At 42.3% G+C, this 23,354-nt stretch overlaps 1 protein-coding gene across 17 annotated transcripts in view; it reads left to right on the top strand.

Moving 5' to 3' along the window:
* Nucleotides 1–23,354, top strand: part of ATP2B3 (ATPase plasma membrane Ca2+ transporting 3) — a gene marked incomplete at both ends in the record, with an annotated part of 85,331 nt that overhangs the window by 5,660 nt on the left and 56,317 nt on the right. For 7 of the 17 annotated variants that reach the window (XM_083355776.1, XM_083355766.1, XM_083355777.1 and 4 more), the window contains 4 exons: nucleotides 9,144–9,341; nucleotides 12,583–12,840; nucleotides 13,298–13,423; nucleotides 17,961–18,086. In XM_083355776.1, the coding sequence (XP_083211902.1) occupies nucleotides 9,144–9,341; nucleotides 12,583–12,840; nucleotides 13,298–13,423; nucleotides 17,961–18,086 (708 nt within the window). Of the gene's footprint in view, nucleotides 1–9,143; nucleotides 9,342–12,582; nucleotides 12,841–13,297; nucleotides 13,424–17,960; nucleotides 18,110–23,354 lie in introns of all 17 variants that reach the window. The other 10 variants (XM_083355775.1, XM_083355773.1, XM_083355779.1 and 7 more) reach the window with 6 other exon arrangements.

The raw sequence follows: 23,354 nt of genomic DNA, 5'->3' as shown, positions 1-23,354 counted from the left end.
AAACAGTGCTGGACTAGATGGACAAAGAGCACTAGAGCTGCTGGCGCTCTTTGGACCCTGCAGCAACTTAGGAGAGCGAAGCAACCGCCTCGGGCAGCAGATGCTGGGAGCACCTGAAACACCACAGAGTTTCGAGGCCCACTTGGTCTTGACGTTGGGATCAGATGATCTGAAGGACTCTCTCTTTCCCCAATTCATTGCTTTGCCATTCTCGGTGTGGTGCTTTGTTAGGCTTAATGTAAGCCAAGGCCTTCTGACGCATAATGTCGGGATGGAAAGGTTGAATCCTAAGAAGTGGTGTCTCTAAGCATGGGTATTGTACTTCCCCTTCCCCCTTGATAATAAGTAACTACATAGGAATGTAGCAACATTTAGCAACAAGGAACCAATTATTTTGAGGATAATTGTTTCCTTTTTTTTCGGAGTATGTGTGTGCAGGAGGGAAGTGAGGAATGATGTCCTTGAGGTCCCACAGATTCCTGAGGTTTGGACAGACTGAAGTAGTGTCTTTCCTAACCATTGTCTGCCTCTTGAGATGCGGATGTTTCTGTTCCTTCTAAAAGGGCAGATAAACCAAGGGCTTCTCTTCCCTGATTTGCTCTCCATATAAAACAATCTGGGTTTCCAAATGTGGGAAGGCAACAGTGCTCCAGGAAAGCATCAGGGAATTCAAAGCAGACCCATTCTGTCTGCCTGCCTACCTCCACCTCTCCCTTTGCTGCTTTCTCCTTGAATTGTCCTTGAGGTTGCTGCAGCCAAGGCTGGTTCATTCTCTGCTGCAGGGAGATGCAGGCTTTTTCCCATCGCACTCAGAAGGGAAGGGAGGAGGGGAAGCAGGCAAGTGCTAGAAGGAAGGAAGGAAGGAAGGAAGGAAGGAAGGAAGGAAGGAAGGAAGGAAGGAAGGAAGGAAGGAAGGAAGGAAGGAAGGAAGGAAAGAGCACAGCACAGGATAGGAAGAAAAAGCAACCAAAGAACAACCAGGATGCAAAAGGGGTTAGATGATCCATCGAGACACAGAACCCAAGGCAAAAACTGATCTTCATGGCTCTCACTGGCACAAAACAAAACCAACAAGCATTGCTGGATGATCCATATTTCTTGTGTCTGTACCCTTGCCACTCGGCAAACATGCTGTCCCACACCACTCCTGTCCTTTTCTCCTTTCCATCACTTGCCTTCTTTTTTGTCTTTCTATTCATTCCTTCCTCCCATGCATTAGCAATTTTACTGAGTTTTCTCGGCCCTGAATTTGAGGGCTGTGTCTGATAGGGCACCTTAGTGGTGACCCACAGCTCATACTGTATACCTATTTGTTTGGAGGTGGAATTTCGGATGATGCGGTTGTTGCGCTTGTTTTAAATTTCATGATAAATTGCCTGGACTAATATTGTCTCTTTTTTCTATGTGTTAACTGGCTGGACAAGGAACAATAAACTGGAGCTAAATTCTGATCTGATCTGATCTAATCTGACCAAGGCCTTTACCATGAGGTTCAATAAGCTTGACTGTCTAGTTCCTCAACCATGTCATACATTGGTTACAATGGATCATCCTCAGGTCCCTTGTGTTGGATTCCTGTAAGATCTTTTACTGGAAGAAGGATCTTTGAGAAGGATTCTGACTTTTGACAGATTACATTCCTTCCCTATTCCCTACTAAACCCAGGTCAATGTGCTAGATCAGGGGTTCCCAACCCCCAAACTGTGGCCCAATATTGGGCCACGGCCTATTTGGAACTTGGCCCCGCGAGTGTTGGGCCGGTGTGCACATGCATGCGCAACTCGAGTTGCGCATGCAGTGGGCCGGCATAAGTTGCATAAGTTGAGCTGTGGCACATGCACGCATGTGCATGAGCTCTCTGCTCGCCTAAGTTGAGCAATGCACACACACATACACATTCGTGCAGCCTGATTCCCCTTCCCTCCACCAGGCCGCCAACCTACAAAGGTTGGGGACCACTGTGCTAGATGCCTGAGGCCATGTCCCCACTTTTATCTAATATGCCCCGATGACATCTTTCTTTCCTCCTGGCATGGCCTTCAATTTATTCCCAGTCCATGAGCAAGGCAGTCGAGTTATTCTTAACTGTACTAATGTTAAAGTTATGTTTTACCTTATTCAGACACCATCCGAGGGCAGCCTTGAGTCCTATAAAAACTCGTAAGCTTTGATTTTCTGATTATACATCATCAGGTAGGTGTTGACTCTTAGCAATCACATAGATAAATCTTCTCCAGAGTGATCTATCCCCAGCTTGGCTCAGATCTTAACAACACAACCACTACCCCTGTTTTTTAGTCCATCTATATTGCTGCTGGTGATCGTCTTCTCCTCTTCTCTCCACTTTTTCCCAGCGTTATAGATTTCTCTATAGAACTAGGTCTTTGTCTCCATTAATTATCTTGGGGAAGACAGATGGCTAAAGTTATTGGAAACAGACAATGGAGTAGAATGAAGATTGGCAAGGAAGACAGCCAACTCCGTGCTTGTCTAGATTTCTGCTGACTCAGGGGTGGGCGGAGAGCACTAGAACTTGGTGGTGGAAAGGCCCTGAAACTATACCAACCTGCCAAAAAACTGTCATCATCTTTCCTCCCACTGGTTCTTCCCAATCCTGTTCCTCAAGTTGAAAAAGCCGCTGATCTGAAGGTAGGGAGGACCAGAAAAATGACTGAAGGGCAGGATTCTAAGGCAGGAAAGATTCACCTTTTCAAGGAAGACGAAAGTTCAAAAGACTGTTGGAGATCCTTCTGAACCATAACTAATTTTACTACTGCTGTTCTGATCCACGGAAGAAACTGAAATTTTGTTTCTGAGCATTTTCTATAGGCTCACCCTATAGGAACAGAGTTTTGCAAAAGTGTAGATCAAATGCTTTGAATCCAGTGTAATGTAATGTATACAAGAAGGGTGTTAGAGTAATTATTGTTTTGCGGGAAACAATAATGATACTGCTTAGGTTTTTGTTTCAGAAGAAAAGCACATTGTGTTGAAGTGTTTTCCTTTTAAGCATGTTTAGGACTGTAATATTATTATCAGTTGGAGGCATATTATACAGAGGGCATTCCTCTATTTTGTGAAGGCACAAGTTGTCACCCAGCCAGGGGTCAGATTCAGTTGCTAAAAGTTGCGTCAAAGAATCATATTTACAGGTTTTTGGAGGGATAAAATTGATTACACAAAAAAATTATGAACAGGCAGAATAAAGTATAATAGAACATTTAAATATTCTACAGAATGGGTTTTAAACCTGCATGAAACATACACATGCAAGTGTGAATACAGTGAGTGTATTTTGAAATAAAATAAAATAAAATGGTCCCATTCCCTTGGAATTGGTACCCTTGATGGACTGTCCAAAAAGTTGCCCATGTCTACTCTGGGCAAATATTTCTATACTGGATGGACTGTCCATTCCCAGTCAGTTCAAAGTTAGTGCTCTATGTGAAGGGAGAGCACCAAAGGCTATCCGTTTCTGAGGTGACGATTAATTGACCACTCTCGTTTATAACATCACCAAGATCTATGAGGGGAAAAAATAGGAGATCAGTCCATGCAAATGAGTATACAATCTATATGTTTGTCAAGCAAGAGGTGACATCAATACAATGTGAGAAAATGCTGGGTTGTGGAACAAATCGGTGAAACCCATAAGCTTGAAGACAATCTTCTTGGCTTCTGTCTATGGAGATTCTCAGTCATCCAGGTCATAGTTATCCCAAAGGTGCTTTTTTACAAGGCAACTGGACTTTCTTGTTTTTCTTTGAAGACGTTTTGCTTCTCAACCAAGAAGCTTCTTCATCTCCCCACCATCCAGTCAGAACTGAAGAACATTCTTGGATGAGAAACGAAACATCTTCAAAGAAAAACAAAAAAGTCCAGTTGCCTTGTGAAAAAGCAGCATTGGGACTTCTTGCTTTCTGTTGGGCCGTTTGCCCTTCCTGATTTAACTAATAGTAATGCTAGTTCTCAAAAACATTTCATTAGGAAGCACCGACCTTATATGCTCTTTTTATTGCCTGTCATGTCTCCAGGCTCCAAGAATAACAATGGGGGATGCAATTTTTGGAAGAGTGCCAGAGTTGGAGGAGAAATTTTGCCTGTGCTATGTCTATGTTTGCATCTTGTTTCAAAATGCAGTAGGTCCTGTGGCGTATGAGTCTGTGTGATGTGCTTGGTTTTTCATCTGGCTTTGGTGTGTGCGGCATGAATGTTTTGTCTGATTGTATTTGCTAGAGATGTTTCATCTTTAACATATTGGGCCTCTGGGGGGATTACTAGTCCCTGGGCTTCTGAAGTTCATACTCAGCTTCTATTCTGTATTCAGTCAGGCGTTTTGTATCTCTTATATCCTCCACTGTCCTTCTGTGGAATGTGTGTTAGAACAGAAAACAGCAGTCAAAAGAATGGATCTGTATTTTGGCATTTTGATAACCATTGGGGCTCACTTTGGACAAATCCTTTTATCTCCTTAGTTTACATTTTGGGAGTTAAATGATTTGTGGCTGGTAGAAAACACTCTTACAAGTGCATCTGCTCATCAAAACATTGGATAACATTCCACCATATTTTTTTCCTGATTATTAACATCTGATCCCAAAAGACTGAGGTACTTTAATTCCTTTGAGAATCCTGGCATCCATGGTGCTACTTTTTTTAAAAATTCTCTATCTTAATCCAGCAGCTTCTTTACAGACAATAGTGAGCAAAATTATTTATCTTCTTGCCAAATGAACTTTTTATTATCATTCATCTTGTAAGCTGTCAGGAGTTGGAGCAATTCAGGAGCATACACCTTTAATAAATTATATTATCATCACCACCATGTTGGGAAAAGTTTCTGCTTCTACTTGTTTCACCTGAACAAAATATTAAGACCACAGGGGAACAAGCCAGGTTTGATTTTTGGTAGTCAACTGGTAAGCCTAGAAGGCAAAAAGAAATTGCATCTACACATTATAATATCCTGTGAAATCTTACTAGTTAATGAGAGAAATAGTTCCTTTGTGGCTGTGTGCATGCATCACACTGAACCTAGTTAAACAATTAACCCTCTTTCAGGGTTTGCACAATTCACTGAGCTTTAAACTGACCAAGTGAATGAGCCTCACAAGACATTCTCAACCACAAAAATAATAATAACAAAAACTTACCAAGGTTAATATTCTCCAAGAGTAACAAGTGCGAGCAAAATTGATGGATCTTTAACTAATCTGATTATGTAAATACAGTCTTTAAGTAATAAAAGGTGACAAGCATATTGCAAATTATATGTATCATATTCTTAGCAGATAGCTTTTCTTTTTTAAAAAAATAAGAATTTGTGTCCACAAGTTTCTATAACTATTAGAGTGCATTTAGGAAGTATTGCCTGCCACCCAGTGTCCAAAATCAAATTATTTCAACCTATATATCAGATTTAGGAAAGAACTGATTAACACTTAACAGTTTATGTTTAATATAATTTTTTAAACCAAACCAAACCAGGAAAATACATTATTGTTACTTTTATATATACAACAATGTGACATCATAGCTCCCAGTTCTTTAGCTAGTATTGACCTTCTGATACTTTCCCAAGAACCTAAAAAATTGTAATATATCAGTATAATATTCCTGCAAATTCAATGCACTATTTCTAAGTGTCATCCAAATTTTTCTGGGTCTGACACTCAATATGCCGATAACCATTTGGGACCACAACTTCCAGTTTATGCCATAATCTTTCAGATCTTCACACTTTGTGATCTTCTTCTGTTCAATTCTAGTATCCCCTGGTATTGCCACCTCAATTATCCACACTTTCTTCCACAGTTAAATCCGATGTGTTATGAGCAAACATTTTATCAGTTTGTTGTTCAGAAATCTCACAAAATTTTAATTTGCTAAATTTATTTTCAACTACTTTCTCAACTTTGTACGCCCACCAATTTTTCATCACTGGCACATGATAATTTTTATAGATGTTCTAGTAAATCATTTTGGCAATTCTGTTATGTTATTGTTTATAAGCAATTTGTGCAATCTACTTGCATGAGCTGAGTATATGATCTACTGGTTCTTCTGCTTCTTTGCACAATTTGCATTTTGAATCATTTGTTTTTTTTTTAATTCTGACCTTGATTGCATTAGTTTGAACAGCCTTTACTTTCTTTTTTTTAATGTTCCAGTTGTAAGCCTTTGCCAGTTGTTAAGCCTTCAGTTTCTTTTTTTTTAATGATCAAGTTGTAAACCATTGCCAGATTGTATTTTTGTCCATTCCATTATTATTATTCCTTTCAGATATTAGAGGGCTTACTGAGCTGAGCAAACACCCTTAAGCTCACCCAAATCAGCTTGCCAGCCTGACTAAAAATAACACCTTAGTTTTTTTTAATTAACCAAAATACGTATTTCTTAGCATCCAGAGTACCCAGCCTCTGTAATTTGAACTGCTGCTCTGTTGCCTCCTTGTCTTGAAAAGCAGAGGCAGTGCTCTGGCACCCCAGGGCCAGCTGTTAAGGGCATTTGAGAGCAAACTCCGGGCTGTCATTCCTGCTGTTTGCCTGGCTCTCTGGCATTTTTAATATTTAACAAGGACCTAACAAAGCTAAGGAAAGGTAAGCAAAGGAAGAGAAGACACCTGCAGTGCCAACCAGTTGGCCCTTTCATCTCCCAGGAGCTACTGAATCCCAGCCTGGGGTGAAGTCCTCCTCCTTCATTGCTGTCTTTGAAGTGCCAGCCTACACCCATTGGTTTCTGTCTTGACGTTCATAGCTTCCTAGAGGAGGCTGGGGTGGGCTGCTGCCCTAACTTTGCAAAGAAGGAAGCTGAGGGGATAGCAGCTCAATCTGGGGCAAACCTGCCCTGCCTCATTTTACAATATGGTGCTCCTGATCATTCTATTGGTAGACTCTGAAATCTTACCCTTACTTGATCAGATATGATCAGGCTGACCGTGTTGTGAATGAGAAGTTTTTCAGTTCCCTTCCGGACTTCTCCTCACGAAGAGGGGAAGGGTCTTTTGTATAGTTTTGATTTGGTGAAACCAATACACCCAACCTAGCAGCACCCCTGGCTAGGAAGGAGTTTGAAAACAAAAAAAGAAATATTTAGGTGCGAATTGTGCTGAGGAGGATATAGTAAACATGTATTAGACTTCCTTTACAAAGATGATCTATGTAGGCCAGGATGCAGTTTACACAGATTTATACTCTGGACTTAATAGTTTTATTGAGAGGCTGTTTTAGATGACCTTGTATTTTCTTTTATTTTCTTCCAAACACAATAGAAGCCACACTCCCTCTGGGGGAGGGCTCTGTTCTGTACCAGACTGCTACCGGCCCTGCAGAAAAGGCAGGGACAACCCTTTTACAAACGGCAAGAGGCTGGAATTAAGCCTGCCAAATTTATTAACATAAAACAGCAAAACAAGACACCAACCATGAAACAGGAGCTATGAAACAGGAACTAATCAAGCGGTTGCCTTCAGCAAACCAGCCCTCCCACGCATTCCCCTTTTATACAGTTCAGGGCGTGGCTTCTCTCTGCCTCCTTCCGAGGTGCCCCATTGCCTTCCTCTGTTTACTCCTGATTGACTGCCTCCTGCGTCGGGCGTCCTTGAACAGGGCCAGCTGTGGGTCATCTTCATCCACGCTGTCAGGCACACACAGCTGGGTCTCCGTCGTGACCAGGTGGGAGGGGCCTGGCTGAGGGCTCTCATCAGCAAAATCTTCAACCCCCTCAGCAAGCTCTTCAACACCCCCCTCCTCCTCTGAGTCATCCGACCCAACTGCCGAACCCACAGGCTGACCCTGAATCACAACAGGCTCTCCTAATCATTCTGCAGAGTGGGGCCTAGAACACTGTCAGCACCCCTACTGCTTACCCTGATGGTAAAACTACTTGTCATTGGTGATTTGTGATCCAGACCAAGCTGATGAAGAAGTCATGGGAGGAAAATAATACCAGGCTCCACATTTGGACTAAGTCGTTGTGTCTGGTGCATGCTGAAAATGACCACTGTGACCAAATCTATTTTACAATAAATGGGCTTCAGTGACTCTCTAAAAGTCAGAGTTTATTCTTGCTTTGTCAAGATGAAATCCAGAATTCCAGAAAAGCATTAACTATCCTAGTTCTCCTATTCCTCTGAATCAGATTTTAAGTTGGGAGGGGGGGATAATAGAAAGCAGAAATGTGTTGCTTTTTCCTTGCAGTTCTGCAGTGGAAGGAAGAATCTTTCTCCCCCCATTAAGGGCCTACACTGAAACTGATTGAATATACAGGATTTGTCCTCAAAGCCGTAACTGAACACTGTAAGAATGTAGAGCATCTCTTGTTGATTTTTAATCGGGCAAAGCCATTTACTAAGAAGCCTTCTTTAGACTTAAAACTTTACTTTCCTTCTTTTAGTTTGTTCCTTAGGGCTTAAAAGTGTTGGACTGACATCAGGACATCCAAGTTCAAATCTACATCCCAGTTCAATGGGGAAGCCAGAAACACTTGGAAACACCAGAACTATGTTACTAAGTTAACAATTGTAGTGTTAACAAACATGGCAAGAACAATTGTGAAATGGGGCAAGACTCACTTAACAACTGTCTTGCTTAACAAAAAAAATGGGTCAATTGTGGTCATAAGTCAATGACCATCTGTATAAATTAGATATCAATCTAAATAAATAAATGAACGTAGCTTACCCTCCTGTTCTCATGGCATTGGTCACTTCATCACAGATCATGATTTAAGCAGTTTTATACCACTGTTTTCCATATTGGAAATCATCCAGCAATCCCCAAGCAAGAGAGCACCTACATAGGAACCGTAATTTTAATTGCCAGGCAAGAGCTAGGATTATCTGAGGTTGGTTTCTGAGTGCATACCTAAACCCTTCCCTTCATCTGCAGAAATCCACTTAAAACATTAAAAGCATAAACCTAGGTGGTAATAGAATGTCTGGAGAATGTTTGGATGTTGGGAACAGAACAGCCTTCCCCCTCCTCGTAACCTATGGCTGGGGACAATGACATTGTAGCCTAGTAACAAGTTGGGAAAGCTGATTAACACATTTTTCTCCTGGTACATTGACATTCTCTAGCCTGTCACAAACAGGCCAAACAGACTTGCTGCTTCATTCTTACCATTCTCTCTTTTGACCCCAGGTCTCTCCGATAACACAGCTGATCTGGAAAAAAGAAGACAGATCTATGGACAGAATTTTATCCCCCCGAAGAAGCCCAAGACCTTCCTGCAGTTAGTGTGGGAGGCACTTCAGGATGTGACCCTAATCATTCTGGAAATTGCTGCCATCATCTCTTTGGGACTATCTTTTTATGCTCCACCGGGTGAAGAAAGTGAAGGTAAGATTGGATCCCTGCCATCTCTGCCATGACATCCACACATGGGTGGAGTTCCTCATTTCAAGAAATTGTGGAACATTGCTCTGGGGCATTATGGGTAAATATAACTAAGTGCCACTATTGAAACCTCCCACAATGGCCCATGGCCAACCAGTAACAGAAACTGTTTGATTAGAGCAGACATGTCAAACACAAGGCCCGGGGGCCATATCCGGCCCGCGAAGTGGTTTCATGTGGCCCCCGAAGCCATCCTGGAAACAGTGAGGGAACGGTCCCCGCTGCCTTGGCCCTGGCCCAGAGACCCTCCTTCTGCCAGAGACCCCCAGATCTGTCCCACTCCTGCCCAGGCCCCCATAGGCACCCTTGATGCCCATGATGTAGAGCTGGCCATGCCCACCCAGTAGGCCATATGCACTCCAGCTGCACCCACCCAGTAGGCCGCGCCCACCCTGGCCATACCCACCCGGCCCCCCGAGGGCAATCACAATGCTGATGTGGCCCTCAATGAAATTGAGTTTGAAACCCCTGGATTAGAGTATTTATATACCATTCTTATCACACAACCAAGGGCAATTCACAAGACAGATCCCTAAAGTAAATCAAAAGCTCCTCATCAAAACCATAAAATAGCCATAACAACAGCAGCAGCATTTGACCCATCATCAACACTTAAGACATTAGTACATCAGACAGTGTTTGGATTCTGAATGCCCAAAAGAACAACATTCTTTTGATCATCTTCTAAAAGCTATCCAAAGTTGGGGCTGTCCAAATCTTAGCAGTGGGGGAGAAATTGTTCCAAACGGACATGACAGCCATTGAGAAAACTTGGCCTCTTACTCTTCTCAGCTCTTGAAGCAGGAAACCTGAAGGATGTCTTCTTGATTGAGCAGGCAAACTCCCTTCAATGGAGATACTCCCTAATTTGTAGAGGAACCACGGAAGGTCCTTGATGGACCTAGAAAGTCAATTTCCTGAAACTGATGAGCACCTCAATGCAGATGGCAGCCAAGGGATACAAAACTTTCTTTGCTGCCACCTTATGATACATGGGTCAGCCAGTCAGCCAGGCAGCCCATAGTTTCAAGGACTTTTAGTTCAATTAGTCCACAGTATAATAGGAATGGGGGGGGAGGAAAGCACCACAATATATGAGATAAATCAGAACTTTGTAAGTACTAATTTTGGAGGATGTACAGTAAGTATACAACATGGATAGGGCTGGGATTTACATCAAGGAAACCACCAATCATGGCCATTAGAATACAGTTTGTAAAGGCAACAAGATTTAGGCTAGCATGATTTCTTGCTAGCCTCGCTATGGGAGGGGAACAATTGTAGTAATTATGTGGCTATGACATCAAAGCCTTGTCCTAAGATGGTGGATCCATCTTCCTTTGTAGATCAACTGGGAGAGCCAAGAGACATTGATTCTGCATATTAGTCTGCCCAACTTTATCAAATTTCTTCATGCTGGCTCATCCCTATGTCTGCTAGGCTGCTTCATCTTTTTACTTATATTTGTATGCTTATACTATGCAAAAGAGAGGGACGCAGTGGCTCAGTGGGTTAGGATGCTGAGCTTGTCGATCAGAAGGTCGGCAGTTTGGCGGATCGAATCCCAAGTGCTGCGTAGCAGAGTGAGCGCCTGTTACTCGTCCCAGCTTCTGCCAACCTAGCAGTTCGAAAGCACGTAAAAATGCAAGTAGAAAAATAGGGACCACTATGGTGGGAAGGTAACAGCATTCTGTGCGCCTTTGGCGTCTAGTCATGCCGGCCACATGACCACGGAGACGTCCTCAGACAAGCGCTGGCTCTTCGGCTTTGAAACAGAGATGAGCACTGGCCCCTAGGCATTGGAAACAACCAACACGCATGTGCGGGGGAACCTTTACCTTTTTACTATGCAAAAGGGATTGTGCAAATGGGAGTCTACAACAACACTCTGAAATTGAGACTTATTTTACCAGTTTTACCCAGGCAAAATCAGGGTGTTCAGGTTAGTTTAATTCTGTTACCATCCATTTTTTTAAAATCCCATTTATATCCCACCCTTCTCCAAAGACTCAGGGCGGCTTACAATTTTAAGCACAAACCAATGTGCTTAGCAATTTACTTACCTATTAATGAGTTTAATAGGTAAATATTAAATTCCAACTTCTCCCTCAATCCATTTGAAGCAGATAGCAGAAATCATCCAGTTCTATGCAATTTTGCAATGGTCTGTATGGATCAACAGACAAAACAATGAGGTTAATAATATTTATATTTATGGCACCTCATCTTGACAGTTGTATGAGACTTAGGCCTATTAATACTGGAATATTAAGTGGTAAAATCAGCCATCTTTATAGCTGTTGGCTCACTCCTAGGGAATCTAATAGAATAGAATAGGATAGGATAGGATAGGATAGGATAGGATAGGATAGGATAGGATAGGATAGGATAGGATAGGATAGGACACAGGTCTGCAACCCGCGGCTCCGGAACTGCATGCGGCTCTTTCAGCCGTCTCTTGCGGCTCCCAGTCCTCTGCTATGTGTAGTCAAAAAAAAAAAGTGGGACTAAAAAAGTTCAACCAATCAATTCAAATATGCCGGGTAGGTGCATATCTCGCCTTGGCTCCACTCTTCAGTCAAACCCTGTTCTGCGCATGCACACTTGTACGTGCATGCACACACATTTTTTTGCGGCTCCCAGTTTTTCCTTTTGTGAGGGAACCGGTTCCGAGTGGCTCTTGCACTGTTTCAGGTTGCTGGCCCCTGGGATAGGATAGGATAGGATAGGATAGGATAGGATAGGATAGGATAGGATAGGATAGGATAGGATATAAAATATCTTTATTGTCACTGTGTATCTCACAATAAAATTAAGCGCTGTCCACAGTGCACAGTACACACAAGTAACAACCACAAGTAAAAACATACAGACCTGTAGCTACTGGAGAAGGAGAGACGACTGTAAGAAGGAGGTAGGCGCTGTCTACACCAAGATGTTTGGACTTCAACTCCCAGAATTCCCCAGCCAACATGATGGCTGGGGAATCCTGAGAGTTGATGTCCACACATCTTAAAGTTGCTGAATTTTAGAAACAGACAGTTGGACTTCTAATTACCTGCAGCCCCAGATATTGTGGCTGATAGAATCATGGCACCTCTTCCTGATTTAAGGAGAAGTGATGTGTGATCAGAGTAATAGGAGCTTTCCTGTAACCAACGCTTTCTTTTTTTCCTCCTTCCAGTCTGCGGGAACGTGTCTGGGGGCGGAGAGGATGAGGGTGAGTCAGAAGCTGGCTGGATTGAAGGTGTTGCCATCCTACTGTCAGTGATCTGCGTAGTGCTGGTCACAGCATTCAACGACTGGAGCAAGGAGAAGCAGTTCCGAGGTCTGCAAAGCCGCATAGAACAGGAACAGAAATTCACTGTCATCCGCAATGGGCAACAGGTCCAAATTCCCGTGGCTGAGCTGGTGGTGGGAGACATCGCCCAGATCAAATATGGTAAGAGAGAATGCAAAGAAGTGTTCTGTGTTCATTTCAAACAACCTACACAATAGAAACCTACGCCATTTTTCCCATCCATCCAGGATTTAGATAAAGTGTTCTTTCCCTCGTTCACTTCCAATAAAATGGCAGTGGCAAATATGTGTGCACTGCTGTCTTCACATCTATTTTGTTGTACTTCTTTACACTTAATTCCAGAAATATAATTATTGCAAGCACGCATATCTTTTTTTTTTAAAAAAAAAAATTCCCACTGAAATTCTGGAAGCACTAAGAAGCACTGTGTATCGCTGTTTATCAAATAGCAAGCATGCTTATTCCCCTTTTAGTAATTAAGGAAGCAAAATGGGTAGCTCTATGTGACATCCATTGTAGATAAAAAGGGCATAAGATTGTAGGCCACCAGCATTTGTTGACAGAGTTAATTGCTTAACCTCTTTCTCTTCCCTCCTAGGTGACCTGCTTCCTGCCGACGGAGCGCTTATTCAGGGGAATGATCTCAAGATAGATGAGAGCTCCTTGACGGGAGAGTCAGATCATGTACGCAAATCAGCGGACAAAGATCCCATGTTGCTATCAGGTGAGGGACATCTGACAGTCCTCCTAGAATCAGGGGTAGGCAACCTCGGCTCTTTTATGACTCGTGGACTTCAACACCCAGAATTCCTCAGCCAGCATGGGTGGCTCAGGAATTCTGGGAGTTGAAGTCCACGAGTCATAAATGAGCCAAGGTTGCCTACCCCTGTCCTAGATCAACCAGACAAAAAACATGACAAGATGAACTAATTCTACCTTACAGTAAAGCTACATTAACTTTAACAGAACCTTACAAGTCTAAGGACACAAACTACCCACCTCCACTTTTAACTAAGGCCGGTCTTTCCTAAGTTTCTTTCTCTGACATTATGCAACTGTGGGCTCCTACCACGCTTATCCAATTGTTTCCTAAGCAGCATCTCTTCTCTTTCCCCAAAGTCATCCATATATTCCATTACAACTTTGGCTTAATATAGTCACCTGGGACAGTAGGATTTGGCAGGTAAGGCACTGGGCTAGAAGTTGGGAGTTCTAGTTCTGCCTTAGGCACAAGGTCTTCTGGGTGGCTTTGGGCTAATCACTGTCCCTTAGCCCTAGGAAGTTTGCAATGGCAAACCACTCCCGAAAATCCATGCCAAGAGAACTAAAGGAGCTTGTCAAGAGTTAAAACCAATTCAAAGTCACAATATGTATGTCTTCAAAAACCATTACAGTTAACCTTTTTTAAAAACAAAGGTTAAGTATGAGACTACTTCAAAACTGAGTAGCAATATAATAATATAACCATATAAATATATATATCAAATCTACTGCTCTATATGTAAAAAAATAAGGTGAAGAAAATATATCTATTCCTTTCTGTAAGTAACTCCTGCATATCTCCTCCCCTAGGCCCTCTTGTAGCATTTAAAGGATGTCAGGACCTATCATGCAGGGGTGTCAAACTGCCAGCCCGCAGGCTGGACACATCATGACAAAACCGTGCCCACCCCATTGCCAGCAATGGGGAAAAAGGTCCGATATGTCGCGCAACATCACGTGACATCACAAGTTTGACGTGTCTGAATAGGTTTCCCTTGCTTTCTGCACATGTGCTATTATGTGATTTATCATTTTTGTCCAAGATGCGATTTGCACCAGCATAAATTTGTTCCAAACGTCTGGAAATATGTCAAGGTTTTTCCCACTGAAACTGCTTGAACATTTTCCTTCAAAACACCCTTTCCGCCCTCTAAAACTTTATGAGCACATTTGTTGATGCATTGTGGTTATAGAATTTGGCACCATATCCCACACAGCCTTTTTTCCCCTGGGGGGGACAGTATCTTGCTTTCTGAAAATTCATTTTTATGAGAGGTTTTCAGGGAACATCAAGCTTGGCACAAAGTGAGGGAAGCCTATCAAGTCTTAATCTTAACAGGAACACAGGAATGGTGGAAGGATGCTCATTTCTATTTTTCACACTGGGTTCCAAATTCTTCAGAGGCTTCTGGGCCCTGTGAGGCTGTTCTAAGAGTTAAATATTTATTTATTTTTATTTATTTATTAAATTTTTATACCGCCCTTCTCCCGAAGGACTCAGGGCGGTGTACAGGGCAATAAATACTAAAAAACAAAGTACAAAAGTTAAAAAACGATTAAATAATTTATGCCCGATATATACAATAGTTAAAACCATGTTAAAAACCCAACCCCAAACCCATCAGACCAGGCCAGATTGCTCAAATAAATAAGTTTTTAGATCCCGCTGGAAGGAGCGAAGGTCGGGGGCCATCCGGAGCTCAACCGGCAAGCGGTTCCACAGGTCTGGCGCGCCCACAGAGAATATATCTGCAGTACCTGCATTTGGGCTCTGCAGACAGTTCAAATGATATAACAGCAGAAAAGATCTCTTGGCCTTACATCTTCCAACTCCAAGTCCTTTCCCCCCCAAAAAAATCCAAAGGTCCCATACCCCACAGGCATGGAACAGCCAAAGCCCATTAATCTTTTGTTTTCTGCTCACAGCCAGATCACATTTGGATGAATTACTGGGATGAATCATATTATACAGGTTACTGACACTGATTAGAAATATGGAGCTTTTAAAAGCAAGATGCCACAAGAAAAGTTTAAACTAAGCCAAGAGGTACATCTTCATATCGAATCTCTCAGCTCTGGAGCAAATGTCAAAGAGGTTTCATTACTTGCTAAGGAACAATCCAAGGACTGAGTCAGCTCCAAAGAAGCAGGGGCCACATGAGATAGATGAGCTGTATGGAGATAAAACTCAATGCATTTCAGGTGATGCCCACCAGCTATATTCCTTTGTTTTCAAAAAGGAGTACATCATTCTGGTGCTAAGGCATTCCCGATATTTTGGGAAATGCTTTACCTCTATTTTATCACTTTGGGTGCTGAGCCTTAATTAGTAATATCTACACTAAACAGCAGTGTGCTTCATTATATGGTCAAGATGATCTCAGGGCGTGATCTAATGGGGCAAATCTGGTTCAGATACACTAAATCCTAAATTCCAGCCTAATAATGTGTGTTGTGTACCAGGGTCTTTGGCGCAGGAATGAAGACGAGACAACTGAATACAGGAAACTCATGGTTTATTTCGTGCAGAGTCACAACTGGGGAAATGGCTGCAACTAGCTGCAATATATAGTCTAGCCCCTAGGTGGCAGCCAATAGGTTTGAAGCATCCAGTTTTGGTCACCAAGATGTAAAAAAGATGTCGAGACTCTAGAAAGGGTACAGAGAAGAGCAACAAAGATTTTTAGGGGGCTGGAGGCTAAAACACAATAGGGAACGGTTGCTGGAATTGGGTATGTGTAGTTTAACAAAGAGAAGAGTGAGGGGTGACATGATAGCAGTGCTCCAATATCTCAGGGGCTACCACAAAGAAGAGGGAGTCAAGCTATTCTCCAAAGCACCTGAAAGCAGGACAAGAAGCAACGGATGGAAACTAGTCAAGGAGAGAAGCAACCTAGAACTAAGGAGAAAATTCCTGACAGTTAGAACAATTAACCAGTGGAACAACTTGCCTCCAGAGGTGGTGAATGCTCCAACACTGGAGGTTTTTAAGAAGAGACTGGACAGCCATTTGCCTGAAATGGTATAGGGTTTCCTGCCTGAGCAGGGGGTTGGACTAGATGACCTCCAAGGTCCCTTCCAACTTATTATTATTATTATTATTATTATTATTATTATTATTATTATTATTATTATTATTATTATTATTAACCATTGCCGCCTAGGGATAGCCAATAGCAGCACTGGGGTTGCTGGAGAGCCCTTAGCTGCTCCAGCAACCCACATGGTATTACTAATGAGCCCAGTACATAACAATGTGTAATTGCTGTGGCTTAATGTGATGGCCTGTTTCAAATGATATGACTGAGCAGCTGCTAAGATCTTTCAAGATACTGAAACACAAAACACCTAACATGATTTTAGCTCCTCTAGCGATTTATCTGAAACCAGTCATAGAGTGGTAGCCAGGCCTCTCAAGTTCCTCTCGAACTGAAACCGTGTATTCAACAGCAATAGCAAAAGCACTAGACTTATATGCCACTCCAGAGTGCCTTGCAGTACTCTCTAAGCAGTTTACAGAGTTACCATACTGCCCCCAACAACCCAGGTCCTCATTTTACCCACCTCAGAAGGATGGAAGGTTGAATCAACCTTTAGCTGGTCACAGTCAAACTCTTGGAAGGGGGCAGAGTTAGTCTGCAATACTGCATTCTAACCACTGCGCCACCAGGTTTCCTAAATAACTTAAAGAATCATCCAGTAGTTCCCTAGGGTGGCAGATCTCATAGAAAGTTCCAATGTTTTTTTTTGAGAGGAATTAGTCTTAAATTATGGTTAACTCTTCAGGAGGAAGCATAGATCTCTTTAAGACCCAGGCTGACAACCAGCAGCTTACAGCAGCAGATTTCAGATTTGCAAAATCAACACTGTTTTGTCCTTACTGTCGTTTACTAGAATGTTAAGATCTATCAACTGCAGCATATTAGTTCTGGTGAGCACCCATCAGTAACTCCTTCATCCAAATGTCTCTTTTCCCAATGTGTTGCTACAGCCAAGCAATTCAGTTCGGTCTAGCCTGGTTAAAGCACCAGGCTAGAAACTAGGACACTGTGAGTTCTAGTCCTCCTTCAGGCATGACTTTGGGCCAGTCACTCTCTCAGCCCAACTCACCTCACAAGGTTATTGTTGGGGGAGGGGAGAAAAGGAGAAAGAAGTGTTGGATATGTTTGCTGCCTGGAGCTCTTTGTAAAAATAATAAAGGCAGCAAGTAATAAAGGATAGAAATAAACAAACAAACAAATTCTGGGGGAAAATTCTCATCTGCTTTTAAGAGTTGCGACAGGGGCTCCAAAACACTTCCCCCCCCCTTTCAGGTCCCAAGTACTGCACAGCCCTATGAGAACCTTCTGCTAATGTTTTGCAAATCACGCCATCAGTAGATGTCAAATAACACAGTACCTTTTCCAGAGTAGCTCACCTTGTAAATGAATCCAGAAGGTCTAGTTCTTGGGTTCCTAACATTTCCATTTAGTAGTCCTCTGACTTTTCTTTTGATTTAGGCACCCACGTCATGGAAGGCTCTGGGCGGATGGTTATCACTGCTGTTGGAGTCAACTCACAGACTGGGATCATCTTTACTTTGCTGGGTGCTGGTGGGGAAGAGGAGGAAAAGAAAGAGAAAAAAGGTAAGCTTTGCTCTCTGGTCCAGGTAAGCTCTTCCCTGGCATAGCTCTGGATCCATTGTACTGCATGCCAGTCTTCATGCTCCCATCAGCTCTCTTGTTGGCTGAAGCTAGGGCATCAAGGTGCATTTCAGAGCTGCTCCACATAAAACACCTTCCAAAACCATCCAGCATTTGCGGAAGGTATTTATAGTTTCTGCATAACTGGCACAAAGATGACGCCCTCCTCTTGAGTATTGCTTGCTTCCCTTTGTTATCAACCAAGGCTACGGATGTGCCCCTGAGGTCCCTTCTGAATCTTTTGGTAACCATTTTACTCCCCAGCCTAACCACCATTCCCACATAGCGCTGTCTGGGCTACTTCAGTCAGGTAGTCTGCATGATAGGTAGAGTTTGCTAGAGTTGGAAGAGATGTTTATGGGAGATGTTTGCACAGAGTAGATTGGTCATACTCTGGAGCAGTACTTCTCAATCTCGGCAATTTTAAGATGTTTGGACCTCAATCCCCCAAATTCCCTGGCCAACATGTCCATGCACCTTAAAGCTGTCCAGGTTGAAAAACACTGTTCTGAATTATCTGAGGTAGAATAAATATTCCGGAACCATTGCTCAATGCTTGCTCAGTAGGACTTTTCCATACATCTATTTTCCCAGCACAATGTTCCCTACGATTAGTACTATAATTCTGAAATTCTCAAGAGAATCCTGGCTGGACATTTTTGTAGCTATAGTTTCAAAGGCACTAGGTTGGGAAAAGGCCATTTTGGTAAAGCTGTTTTATCATCTCACTCTACCTTACCTTCTTTTAATTGGATCCCGTTCTTTTCCAGAGATGTCTCATTCAGAGTTAGGAATCCACTCATCTTTTCTGCTCTCACCATTCCTTCCTTCCTTGGCTTCACAAGCCTTTCTTCTCCTTACTTGCCAGGGAAGTCCTTGCACTGCATTCTGACTCTTGCTTTGTCCTCTTCTTCTCCCTATGCAATTGGGAGAAGGTATAAAGAATCCATCTCAACCAGTCATAGGCATTGCTCGGGCAAGCCATTCACCCATGTGATCAGTTTATTTGAAATATTCTCTCAGCAATATACAGAAAAGTGACCCCCACACAGTTGGGAGAACACTGAAAGGGCACTACTTGTGCAATAACATTTGAGTCAGTACGCTTGGATGAATAGTGCTGAAGTTTGACTCAGCATGTTGAATTATGTGGTTCATCATTTTTTGGAATCTGCCTCAGTAAGGAACTGGGCACAACTCAAAGCTTTGGTTGTGGGATGGTCTCACGAGGTCGATGGATCGTTAAGGTGCTTCCAAGTAAAAGGCATCACGCAGAGATGCAATCATACGAAGCTTTATTCAATGATAGATTAGAGAGAAAGAATTACTTGGCATGAAGGCATTCATGCCTGCATGTGAGAGAGAACAAAAGAAAAGAAAGCAAACTAGCATAGCATAACTGGAACAGAAGAAGAACAAAACTGAAGAGAGAGGCAGCCCCTTGAGCAGAGGTATTTATGGGGGGTCTCAGCCCCTCCCTAACCATAAAACTCTCTCGCCAATGGGGATGTAGGGGTCTGGGACCCCTGACTCATCAGTGGAAGCAAAGAAGCCTCTTTGCTTCCATCTGATGACCTTTTTGGGGAACTGCCATGGCTGGCACTAAACATCTAACACTGGTATTTGCTTCGTTGTTGTTGCTTCCATATAGCAGGACTTATTAACCATGTTAACTCTCTAAGAAATTAGAAAAACTGCTGCAGCTTCTTTCCCTATCAGTGTAAAATAAATAGCTGGTGTTCAAACAAAAGAAAAAAAACGGTGCAAGAGAAAAGTGTCCCATTCTCCCTAATTTCCCTTTTTTTATTCCATCTGAATAATAAGCAACTTAATTCTGCGTTAGCTTGTTAATTATGTTCAAAATTGTATTGCTTTACTGCTGGCCCTAAAAAATCTACTACAACACATTAACCCCTATTCAAAGAACAATTGAGCTAAGGGGATAGTAGTACCAAATTCTTCGTAGCAAAGGGATTTTAAATAAATGGCATCTTAAATAATTACTTTATTTTGTTATTAACTTATCTAATAGGAAGTTTGGGGGTTTTATATGGTGGGTTTCTATTGTTGTAAGCCTCTCAGAGTTCTTGTGTGTGAGTTGTGTAACCATGTAAATTTGCTTAACTAATAAATAGAATAATTTGTTCGCAGTCCCTGATGGTTTCTACAACACTTCCATATATATTTTTTTTACAAAAAGCCATTTATGTCAATCTAAAACTTCTGCTGGCTGAAGCATTGCCAATATCTCAGTCAAAAACTATGTTAGCCAATCACTGTCACCCAATAAAACTCACAATACTTATTTAACCATCTCTCTCCATAATAAGTTGGCTTCCTGTTTTATCATTTTACTACCTGCATGTCTTCCTAACATTCCCTATTGCCAGGTCATTGTCAGAAGATGCATATTATACTGTAGTGACTTTACTCTAGTTAGTTATTTATAAGTTAGCAGACATACCTTTGGTCAGAATCTGGACGTGAAATCATTTGTGAATCCTATCCTACGTACACTTTGCCTTTAGGTACCCACCACAGTCAATTTAAATACAATGGCAAATTGTCCCACTGTCATAATGCATTAATAATTAGCATAATGCATTAATTCAAGGGCTAAGTGACTGCATCCAAAATGATGCAATATCATCCATCATTAACATCAGCCATGATGAGTGTTTAATGCCAGAATAATTATCCATTGTTTCACTAATATGTTAATAAATGTGGACTGAAGACTGCCGTATTGGCTGTCTTGGAGGGCTCTGAGGTTGAAACTAAGATATCATATATCTGGCAGAGCAGAAACCTCACTCCTGTTTTTCTCTGCATTTTTGACAGAGTAGGGAAATTATTTATAATAGCATCATCTTAAGCAAAAGTAGAGTTGGAGATCATCAGCACACTGTTGACACCCACTTCAAAACTCCCCAGCAGTTTCATATATTTGTATGGGATGGATGTTTTCTCCCATGACCATTCTGGGCAAGAAAGATCTCAAAACAATACCCTTCAAACTCAGTTATGGTATCAAAAGTTGCTAAGAAATCCATGAGAATTGGCAGGATAGCACCTCCCCATCCAGCTTCTGCTTAAGGTCATCCCTAAGCCAGCAGAGTTTTTAGCAGTTGTTAGCTGAAGTTGGCCATCTGTTTAGTCATTGTCTGTGGCCATTCTCCTTACACTGTAGCCTACAAATTATCTATTAACAACTCAGCATCAGAGAAAACTAAGTAGAAATCAGCAATTATCCTAATTGATTGGTTCTGGCTCAACAATCTAAGCAAATGTCTTTACCAATAGTCTTCTCTTTTTCCTATTATCTCCCGTCTCTCTCCACAGTTTTTTTTCTAGCCACCATGCATATTTCAATAAAAAAATCTCCTCCTCCTCCTCCTCCTCCTCCTCCTCCTCCTCCTTCTCCTCCTCCTTCCTCTTGTCTCTGCCTCTGCTTCTTGTTTCTGCTTCTTCTGCTTCTGCTTCTCCTCCTCCTCCCCACTCCCTTCCCCCTCTCTCCTCCTCCTTCCTCCTTCTTCAAGTAAAAGTAGCTCTGCAGTATTTGGTGTTGGTTCATCTTGAAGGATGATACCTCTGTCATCTCAGAAACATCTCATCAAGAAAATCAAAAACGAAAGTGAGAATTTTGGTCTATTTCTGAACATCAAAAAGACCAACCTCATGACCCCTGCAAAGAATGGAAACATCCAAATAAAAATTAACAGTGAGGAGATAGAATGCATGGAAAAATTCATTTTCCTAGGATTGCAGATCATTCAAAGCAGTGAATGCAGCCCAGAAATAAAAAGTCGGTTTGCACTGGGTCATGCAGCAATAATGTACTGTACATGAGCCGATTTTGGAAAAGCAAGGACATCATCCTGGCAATGAAATGTAGCTTAGTCCACTCTAATGTGTCCCCCATAGCTACCTATGGTTGTTAAACTTGGACCTGAAAAAGAGAAAGACAGGAAGAAAATTGATTCATTTGAGCTGTGGTGCTGGAGAAGGCTCCTGTGTATTCCTGGCATGGCAAAGATGACCAGCAAGCAAGTACTGGAGCACGTAACCCCAGACACGTCACTGGAAGACAAAAGTACAAAACTGTGCCTCACTTATTTTGTCCATGTCACATGGGGAAATTCACTGGAGAAAGCAGTTATGTTTGGAAGAGATAATGGTAAAAGAAAACCAGACCTTGCTGGCTGGATACTATCAAAGCTGACACAAGCCAGAGCACAGAACGACTCAAAGAAGTAGCGCTAAGATCAGAAGATGTGGAGACCTGGCCCATAGAATTGCCAAGAGTCGGACATGACTGAATGGATAACATCAGCAGCAGCAGCAGCTTGAAGGGAGAATACTAGGGCCACTGGAGAGAATATATCAGCACCTGCGCCATTTGTTGGAAGAATTGATCTGTGAATCTCCTTTCATACTTGCAGATGCCTATACTGTTGAGGCAGGAAGGTACCTTGGCACAAAGTGGGCAATGTTGTATTGCCCCAGAATACAACATTCCATGGCCAGGCCTGCCCCTCATAATAGCTGCCACTCCAGTTGTCATATTAATGTTGCTTCTGTCTTCCCTGAGTCCCACTAATTTTGGCCCCTGTTGTGCCTTCCCTTTCCAGCATCCACTCTGTGCTGGATCCCTTCTTTCACTGATTCCCTTCTCAAGGCCAGATCAAAGGTTACCAGCATGGAGAGTATAGGAGATATGTGTGCACTGCTATATCTCTGAGTATCCAAAGAATGCATAATCATCCACACAAGCCAGTTATGAGCATCCACAAGAACACAGGAAGAAACTTATTGGTTCATATCAAATACTCATGTAGTATAGTCTCCCAGTATTCCAGGGAGATGACAAGCAGGAGTTGAAAGAAATACTCCTTGTTACCTCCTGACAGTGCTTTTTTTTATAAAAGAAAAAGGTGCCGGAACTCACACATGTCCTACAACCCGCCTTTCCTACCCTACAAAGTTCCATCAAAAAAAGGTGCCGGAACTCCGTTCTGAGCGTTCTATGAGAAAAAAAGCCCTGCCTCCTGAAAACCTAATTGCGAGCAAAACATTCCATCCCTAATGGAAATCTGTGCATGTTCTTGCATGTTCTTTTAATGATGGTTCTTCTACATAGAAAGGGATGCATTCATCAGGCATCACATATTTCAGTTAAGTCTATAACAGTGACATGCACACCACCACTAC

This window comes from Vipera ursinii (genome assembly GCF_947247035.1).
Source record: "Vipera ursinii genome assembly, chromosome: 2".
Taxonomy (NCBI): domain Eukaryota; kingdom Metazoa; phylum Chordata; class Lepidosauria; order Squamata; family Viperidae; genus Vipera; species Vipera ursinii.
The sequence above is the reverse complement of the archived record's forward strand: the minus strand, read 5'-3'. Positions and strand labels throughout refer to the sequence as shown.